Source organism: Maylandia zebra, linkage group LG4 (genome assembly GCF_041146795.1).
Source record: "Maylandia zebra isolate NMK-2024a linkage group LG4, Mzebra_GT3a, whole genome shotgun sequence".
NCBI lineage: Eukaryota > Metazoa > Chordata > Actinopteri > Cichliformes > Cichlidae > Maylandia > Maylandia zebra.
In genome coordinates, this window is record NC_135170.1 from 18,697,126 (window position 1) to 18,706,690 (window position 9,565).

A 9,565-nucleotide genomic window follows, 5' to 3' on the forward strand; every position below is an offset into this window, starting at 1 on the left:
CAATAGTTTTGCAGACATAAAATAGCCAACAAAGTGAATCCATCAGCCAAAGGTTTGCAAGGTGTGCAATCTGTCCTTAAGAAGATTGACAAAAGGGGCACAAAAGAAGTGGCAGGTCTCAAAAATGACAACAGAAGAACAGTATCTGAAAGTAATTTTTCTGAACTAAGAGGGGAAAAAATTCCAGCAAAGACCTGACAGGGCTAGAGTTGCATTTGGCTCTGCAGTTGATTCGTCTACTGTTCACTGAAGCTTCGTCAGAAATGGTCTCAAGAATCGCTGGCTGTCAAGAAGCCATTTTTGAGGAAGGGAAACTGGCAGAAAAAGCCTGGGGTTACACAACAACTGGACAGAAAGGCAGTGGCAACAGGTCTGATGGAGTGATACCTGCACATTTGAAACGTTTGGTACATAGGTCTGGAGAGAGGCACAACAGTGAGTGTCTGCAGGCATCTGTAGAAACTGGTGGCAACTGTAAGGATTTGACCTGCACTTCAGCCAGTGGTGTAGGGGATCATGTCAATATTGATGGATTTATAAAGCATTAGTACCATCTGGAAAGCATCTGTCAACAACCTCAACATAACAATGATTTTGAATACAGTGCCCCCAAAAAAGCACATCTGGATAGAAAAACACAATAGAATGCTGTCAGTCATGGATTTTTCTTCCCAGAGCCCAGGCCTCAACATAGCTGAAGCAGTGTGGGCTTGTCTTGATGGAAAATGAGGGGTTACATCCATGCAAATAATATTACTGCAAATAATGTCAGAAATATTGAAAATATGGAAACACAATAGCCAGCACTGTTGAAAAGTTCAGTAAACTGTGTTTATTAATGGTTCTTTTCTTGTAGCAAGGGATTTAAAATGTCACAATATGTCTACAGCAACAAACATAGGGATATGAGAATTACAAGTAGCACTGCAAGTACGGCAAGTATTACAATCAGTAGCAGCTGCTGAAGTGAGAAACTGTGCTGTATTGGTACTAACACTATTATAAGGTTTGTATATAGACCGACGATGGAAGAATGACGCATACTACTGAATCTAGGTGTGCAAGTGAACTTATCTCAAAAGATAAAGACCATCCAAGAGTAAATGTTCTGCATGTCAAATAAATAATTATAAAACAAAACAGCTTATATTTTCTGTATACCTAGAATCTTAAATCAACTCTGCTACATTTGTGATTTGCATACATTTTGTACATCATTCCAATCTGTAAAACTAAGAGGCAATTAATGCTGTATAAATAGTACAACTGTTTATCATTGCAAATACACAGGGAATTCATGGGTGTCACTAATAGCTGCTCGTAAATATAGGTATTGGACCCTTGTCTTGGGTTTATCCTTCCTCCCTGCCCCTGAAACTGAGCCAGAGGACTGTTTTCAGACACGCATAAAATATGGATAAAATTAAATATATTCATCATCCTGAGTGAGGCTAACCTCAAAAACCACACTGGTTTCAATCACCCAAGCCATTCGAAATGGTAAAGGCAGCTGATATTAAATGCTTAGGAGGTGTATGCTTTTAGTGTGAGACATACCCCTCTGTGTTCCCTTTCAAAAATAATTAAATAAAAAGTATGGGACCTGGTGTAAAAAAAAAAAAAAAAACAGAAACCCAATAAAACTAAAAAAGGCGAGGAGTAATAAGACTGAGGAGAGTGTCTTGCTCCAAACATCTGCTTCCTTCATGGTGTGTGGAATGAAGACACTTGGTGGAGTGACAGGAAGAAATGGGACCCGTGGGCTTTTCAGCAGCTCCCTATCCCCGATGAGGAAGGCGCTGCTGTGGGGTTGGTGCTGCTGTTCTGGCCTTTTCCTTTGTGCCTCTGGCCACCCCTTCTCCTTCCACCACCTCCAGACTTTGGCTGTAACGTAGATAGAACGAAACCGCTCAATAAGGCAGTCGCTGCACTGCATCACAATGCCAAAAACAACAACAAATGCAAAGACCAGAGTCCAGTCTCCACAATTCAGCCTCACTGTTGCTTTTGTTTTCTGTCAACACAGTTTACCTTGTTCTCTTTGTTGCCCTCCTTTAACTGAGGGTCATCATCTCCCTCTCCCTTTGAGAGCCAGCCACGAAAGCAAAGGAGATGGAGAGAGTGTACAGGAGTGATGTGGGTGAGTTAAAATTTAGGGTGAAATATTACAAAGCAGTGTATAGATTCACAGCCAAGATGTTACATGAGAAAAAAAGAGGAGGAGGAAACAGAAGTTAGAACAGCAACTTCGAGGTAAGTAATCAGAATCTGAAGAAACGCAGGAACTGCACTACTGCGCACACACAGAATTTGTACATACAGCATACAGCTTTAGTACTTTTAATGACTTGTGACTCACCGGTTGTGTCGAGTTGGAGGCTGCCGGTTGAGCTGCTGCTCCCACGTCGTCACCGGCCACCACGGTGCCGTCCTCTTTTCGCGGCGGCGCCTTTTTGGTAGACTGCATTTTGATTTGTGGCGGTTTTGAGTTTGATGGCATGTTATTGGTGGATTGCAGCAGCTGAAAACGATATGAGACAACACGTTAGTTCCAAAGAACTATCTGTGAGCACATAAACCTACAATGATTTCTACATTTTGGACATAATCTTAATATTATTTCCAACTACAGCTTTAGAACCTGGCTCATGATCCTCAGATCGCTGTAGCATTAACTCAACATAAACCTTCAGCTTCCAGAAGGCTTTGCTACCTTAGTGATGGTTCCTACAGCTTTGGTGCGCCCCTCCCTGAACACAAGCCTCTGGTCACAATGCAGGTACTCGGGGGTCTTGATGAAACGGAAGTGGACTGAAGCCTTGTCGCCTGTTCGTAAGCAGTCTCTGTTCATGGACAGGATGGTGGCAGTCTGCCTTATGCTGCCACAGTGGACTGAGTGTTGGGGAATATATACGTAAAGGAGAATGAATTGATGCTTACTGTGGTTGTAAAATGACAATTTCAGTCCCATAACATTTATACATACAAATGTTCAATGTCATTTAGAAACTTTGCTATAAATCTTTGCTGAAATGTCCTGCCTTTGCCTTAAGGTGACTCTAGAAACACACACAGAGCGTGTCACTGCTACTCACCCATGGCCTGGTATCTCGGGGATATTGTGGTGGGATGATGCAGCACCAGGATCTCAGCCTCAAACTCCCAAGTTGCCTGTGGGTTTAGCCTCGGGGACACCATTACCATGCCTTTCCTTATGGACGAACGCTTGATCTTTGGAAGGAAGCATATGACAAAACATGTCATCATTTTCACTGCCCTTCTATTATCAAGATGAATAACACTTTTCAAGACCAGCAATAAGGCCTAATGAGTAAAAAAAAACTGCTAACATTTAACTGACCTATGCAATGCCAAGCATCTGCACTAGACAGTGGATGATTTTATTATTTCTCTACCTTTTTAAGAGCAAACGAGGCAGTCTGGCCACCTCTGACCTCCTTCACAGGCATTCTCTTACGGTGTATTGATTTGACAGCAATAGAGATGAAGCTCCCTAGAGGATCGGGTCCCAGCAGCATGGTGTCATTCAGGCGTATGAGCCCACGTAAAGTAGTTCCCGATACTACAGTTCCCACACCCTAAGACATAAACAACACATGACCTGTTTTTTTGCATTAAATTTACATGATAAAATACATTAGGGAGAGCAGTTTATCAGTGTTCATAGTACCGGTACAGAGTAGGTATCATCTATTTGAAACTCAGCAGGCTGATCGTCCCGGTAGGATGTCCTGGAGGAAAGCAGGTTGAGAAACATCTTAAGCAGGTCCATGTTCTCACCGGTCACATTGGAGATCTGAAAGATGGGGCACATCCTGGGGGTGCACAACAAACACACGTAGCTTACAGTGAGACATTGTCTTTCTGCTGCTGAATCTCGCAACAACAGACCCAGTACCTCTCCGAACTGAAGTTTGAAGCGGTGACTATGACGTCGTCCTTGTTCTGTACCAGGACAGGAATTTTTCTACAGCCTGGGGACTTCAGTAACCTCTGCAGCAGCTTTAGGGTCTCTGATAGAAGGAAATGAAGAACACACAAGTTATTTAGTTGTTACTGTAATTTTTTTAGCACGTGAAAATGCAGATAAACAGCATATAAGCTAATAGAAGATGTATTTTTTGCATAATAAGGAAATATTGCAAAGCAAATAAAACCCCAGAAGGCTTACCTTGCAAGATGTTGGCTGGGCACATGTCTATCTTGGTTACCACTACAAACACAGGCACGTTCAGAGCTAAAGCCAGGCCCAGGTGCTCTTTGGTCATTCCTACGATACCTGCGTTACTGCCCACCTGGAAAGGAAGGGAAAAGTGAATTTTATTCCTACACTTGTATGAAAAAGAAAAAAAAAGAAAACGATTTTTGGGACATCATGGATATTGTACATAGACACGCACACCATCTTCCCTCCCCCTCCCCCTTTCTGACCATAAGCATGCAGAAGTCTGGAAGGTGTCCTGTCATCCCAAACACTGTGGTCTTGAGGTATTTCTCATGGCCGGCCAGGTCTATGAAGGTAATGACCTTAGAGGACTTCTCACAGATTTTGGTCCAGTCCAGACTTCCTCCATGACTGTCTGGTTTATTCACCACCTGGGAGGCAAGTACAATAACAGAAATCCTATGTAAACATACAGTCTTTCATCTTCCATCAACATTTTCTGTAGATCCTCCATATTACTATTAACGTTCACCTCACCAAACTCATTTCTTCTCACACTTATTTTAACAGTCAACATATTTCAGCACCTCATGACTCAATATATGAACCATCATTAAAAACACGAGTCATTTTCAGAGTTACACTTCTTTTAGAAGTAAAGCACTGAGCATACACACTCACCTGTCCCTCTTGGTCAAACCCCAGGATATCATTGCCCACACTGCTGGTCCTGCCACTCTCCATCTCATGCTTGTGTCTGAATAGTTTCTGGCGGGCAAAGCCCCTGCCGTTGTCCAGCTCACCATGTGTTAATACTCCCAGCAGAGTACTTTTACCAGCATCCACATTGCCCACCACTGCAACCCTGAGAGACACAAGGATACCATATAGGTTGAAAAAAGAGCCCTGGATGCTTCAGGGAACAGAATAGAACTGAACAGAATAACTTTCATTGTCCAAACTGGTGGAAAACTGTCAGTTATCAATCCATACTAAAAACTGATAATTATCAGCACACATTCATACACACACATGCATAAACCATTGGTAAAGTTATAAAAATATATTGCAGCTTATTATTCATCATACTAATTGAATTTGGTACAAATCATCCTCTATATAGCTTTTTACAAGCCAGAGGCATTCTATAACATTGACCTGAGTGCAATTCAGATTCAGTCCAGTTTGTTCCTACTTACCACAGTCAGGCTACCACACCAGACTGAGTATTGAACATGAGGACGATTTCAATCAAGCTGACATTTACTCTTTCCAAAACGTATTCGCTAACTTCAAAGCCTCTTAGCTTCCTCATAAGAAACAGTCTCTGACTAACTTTCTTATTGATGTAATCAGCATTAGCTGCAAAATGTAATTCCTTATCACAATGTTTTCCCAGATACTTAAACCTATTAATGACTTCCACAGACTGAACAGAAAATGAAAGACCTGTTTTAGGGCCTGTGTAATTCAAGACAGGCTCTTTTGTGTTGTCAATGTTAATCAACAAATAGAGAGATTTATAGCATTCCTCCAACCTACGCAATGATGCAAAATCATCAGGGTTGGTATTCCTATGACCGGGACCAACAAGAGTTATATAATCAGCATATTACACCAGCTTCATATTCCCATCCTGTAGCTGTACATCATCTATATAAAGAGAAAATAACAATTGGGATAAAACACACCTTTACAGGTTCCCCGTATTACAAATTATTTCATTAGACAACATGAGTAATACAGACCTTCTGCGAACAATAAATTTCAAAATATCTAATCCACTGTTACCCTCTTATTATTTGTTCTTGCAATAAAATGTGTCCTTGTATTAAAGGCTGAAGTCAGATTGACAAATATAATCCTTCCCTGATCAGCTGTTTGCTGTAAGCGATGTGTAACTGTATTAAGTAGTATCAGTGCAGCGTCTTTTGTGCTCCTTTGTGACTTGCATGCTAACTGCATACAGGCCAACTGATCCATAATAGCTAAGGTGAGGTGTTTTTTAAGCACTCCCTCCATATAATTAGACAGCACACGGGTCAAAGCCACTGGACAAAAGTCAGTAAGGGATTTGGAACCCGGCCCTGGGATTGGTTTAATTACAGAAATCTTCCATCATCATCACACTATCATGATCGTAGCTTATGTATGTCTGTATGTTTGTTCCCAAAATCCTCCTAGATGAAACCTAGGTTGTAAACCACCTAGAGTACCAATATTCATAACATCTACAAGGTGATTTATGACTATTATTATTATTATAAATATTTAGCTTAAAATAAACATTTCTTTAAATTTCCTTTAAAATTCTCAGCTGTAATTGTACCAAGTGTGCATCTGACTTTTTCCACACCCGAGGGGCCTCTGGGTTTTTTCAGTAGTTTATCTGATAAAAAATTGAAACAGTCTGGTCAGGACACATGTCACCTGTACTGAACACACTGTGCACTGTTGAAAGTAAGTGTGACTTCATTACTGCTCACCTGACCTCCAGGAAGTCCAGCTCACCCACACGCCTCCGTATCAGATAGTCACGTACCAAACCGGCAGCCTCATTGCGCTCCCGTAGAGGGATCAGGTCAGCATCTAGCTGCTCACACATGGAGTGAACTGTGGCTACTGAGGCCTCCATATCTTTCTCATCCAAACCCCAGTCACCACCATCTGCACAGGAGGAGAACAAGAACAGATGTGTTACAAACTGTTACAGAGTGAATAGGTGAAAAGGCGGAAGAGAGAGACTCGTAATTTACACTACAGTATCCTTGGAATTTGGACAAGGGCTTTTATATATCTCTCACCTGAGCCCATTCCAACCACATAAATAGTCTCTCCACATCCCTCTTCCATCCTGTCTCGTAGCTGCCGAAGTAACGAATCATACTGCTCTCCATTTGGGCTAACAAGTGCCAGCTATTGGGTTCCAGAGAGGGGAAGAGAAAAACATAAAGAGTAACACTGGCCATGAAATTGTTAAATCAAATATTCTTCTTCTAATAACAGTTAATAACAGTCCCGGGAGAGACTGCATCAGGTAAGGTTGTTTAAAAAAAAAGAACAGGCATTGAACCAAACATTATTACTTATTTGGGACATTTTAGTTTCACTGGAGGACACTCTCATACCCTGTAAGCAAAAAGAAATCTGAAGGGAATGGCAGGGTCGAACGCATCACCCAACATGCAAACACAGCTGCTTATTTTCTCATGACATACCGCAAGGTTACATGAACACGGTGTTGTTATCCCTGCTGATATGGACCTAAAAACACCTTGAAGTGCAATGCTTTTTGTATAAGAAGAACCTGCTTGTTTTATGTTTATTTGTTGTGAATGTTGGCCTGAGTGTGTAAGACCTTGGGAAGAGTAGCTAAGGATGAGCGTGATGCTCATGGGGACCCTGATTAAACAAACATTTTTTTATTATTATTTGCTAGTTTTTGTTTCTATCTTTAAAAGAAACCAGAACAAACACACACAAAATGAAATAAGTGAACTATTGAGGAAATGTAGTTTAGGTCCAGTAGTAGCAGAAACATACTTTACTTAGTGGCAGTACATTGCTTTCCCTTTAAGGGCGGGTTACAAGTGTAATAGTACTATCATACTTTATACTAAGAGATATGCATTTGGAGCTACAAGGGCTGTGTTAAAGGCCTGCTAGATGAATAGTACCCAGTGGACTGGGTTATTGAGAAGTTGCTACACAGAATAGCATATCAGTTGCTAACATGCTGAAACTATCAGGAGCCAAAAGTCAACAAGGGACTGCCTACCTGATGCAACTCTGTGCAATGTGTTTATGGGACCAAAAAACACCATTGTAACGTGCAATTTAATACCTGTGGGCAAAGACATGATTGCTTTCACTCTTACATTCAAACATTCCGGATTACGTCAGGCCAAAAACTCTTTTTTCATGCTACAAGTTTCGGTATTTAAGAGCAACTTTCAGTTGATCAGAATGGTTCAGCAGCACATATAGCTACAGCCAACAATATATATCATAGGTAGACATTATAGGCAAAACATGTCGGGTATTTTAGCTGGTACCCTGGAAAGCCGACCATATTATCTCATTGTTCTTTATTATCCCGTATGTTTTTGTTTTGGGTTCACAAACCGTTAATAACAGATGAACCATATTCACTTGTTTTGAGAAGTGCTTCTATGTCCAGCTAACGTTAGCGCCGGGCTCCGCTGCTATTTTAGCTGGAACTGCTAACACTTGCTAGCTGTTTAGTGTCAACAAAAGCAGCTCGGTGTCCAGAAAAATCACTCGTGTGTTATATTTGGTGCTTAAAAATACTCCGTAGCTATAAAACGTTAATTACATAGCTGTAGAGGAGAGGCGCATTATTTTTCTCATTCATTCATTCACTGACAGCAGCAGCTAGCATTAGCTTGGCGAGCTTAGCTTTACCTTGCTAGTAAAGTCAATCCCCCGATCCTCGGGCTCGCCATTGAGCACGTCTCCATCCTCGAAACACTCATCCCCGGCGTCGTCGCTGCATCCTCCACGGTCTGGAGCAAATATACTCGCCGGGACTAAAGCATCGGCCAGCGGTACGGAGCCTGGGCTAATGCCTGGCTCATGCGCCGCCGCTATTGATGCCATTTTTATGCCAACTTTGCAGTAATAAATTGCAGGTTTTCTAAACTGTTGTGATGACGGCTGGCAGGCAAACACACACACACATATACACACTAACCGGTGCACCTCGAGCTGTCAATTCCAGTATTAGTTAGATATTTGCTACGCTACAGTTAATGACGTTAGCAAGGGTCTCACCGCGCTTTAACTAACATTAAAATAACGCTTACTTATGTACCGTCTGTCCGCGTTTGAAAATGAAACCTACCAGCACCTGAATATTAAAAAGGAGGGCGTGGATAACCGTGTGTTTTGACATCATATTCACCAGTAGAGTTGAAGTCACTGGGAAAATGTTAACAGTGGACCAATACCAGTGAGGGGGTCGTTCATATGATTACAAGCTGGATCAGCCCCTCACACTCAGAGGGCAACAGGGCTCTAATAGCACGTATTCCTGAATTACATGTGCAATAATAACAGTGTGCAATACACATACACTTCTTCTTCTTTTTTATACTAAGTTAATATACTGTGTTGTGTTGTTTGTTGCGTTGTGATGTGTCATATCGTGTCGTGTTGTGTTATATGTAGTGCCGACGTAGGACAGTTTTCCAATTTCATTGTACTACTGTACTATGTACAGTGGGGCAAAAAAGTATTTAGTCAGCCACCGATTGTGCAAGTTCCCCCACTTAAAATGATGACAGAGGTCAGTAATTTGCACCAGAGGTACACTTCAACTGTGAGAGACAGAATGTGAAAAAAAAAATCCATGAATCC

At 41.6% G+C, this 9,565-nt stretch overlaps 1 protein-coding gene across 2 annotated transcripts; it reads right to left on the minus strand.

Moving 5' to 3' along the window:
• Positions 1-807: 807 nt before the first annotated feature.
• gtpbp1 (GTP binding protein 1) lies at positions 808-9,137 on the minus strand. Of its 2 annotated transcripts, XM_004558471.6 has the most exons (14): positions 8,612-9,137; positions 6,991-7,102; positions 6,673-6,853; positions 4,868-5,051; positions 4,453-4,617; positions 4,193-4,316; positions 3,920-4,034; positions 3,692-3,836; positions 3,417-3,599; positions 3,096-3,231; positions 2,714-2,892; positions 2,360-2,521; positions 2,032-2,082; positions 808-1,884 (listed from the first exon to the last, which is right to left on the minus strand). In XM_004558471.6, exons 1-14 carry the CDS (start codon positions 8,804-8,806, stop codon positions 1,768-1,770), a joined length of 2,049 nt encoding a protein of 682 aa, XP_004558528.1. In that variant the 5' UTR covers positions 8,807-9,137; the 3' UTR covers positions 808-1,767. The 2 variants fall into 2 exon arrangements, with proteins under 2 accessions (XP_004558528.1, XP_004558529.1); XM_004558472.6 differs by lacking the exon at positions 2,032-2,082 and having other exon boundaries at positions 8,612-9,134.
• Between the last annotated feature and the right edge of the window lie 428 nt (positions 9,138-9,565).

Coding starts and splice junctions, on each gene's coding strand:
- gtpbp1 (XM_004558471.6), bottom strand. CDS start 8,806: ATGGCATCAATAGCGGCGGCGCATGAGCCAGGCATTAGCCCAGGCTCC. Junction 3,837..3,919: donor TCAAACTTCAGTTCGGAGAG/GTACTGGGTCTG, acceptor GTGCACCCCCAG/GATGTGCCCCATCTTTCAGA. Junction 2,522..2,713: donor CTGTAGGAACCATCACTAAG/GTAGCAAAGCCT, acceptor TATCGTTTTCAG/CTGCTGCAATCCACCAATAA.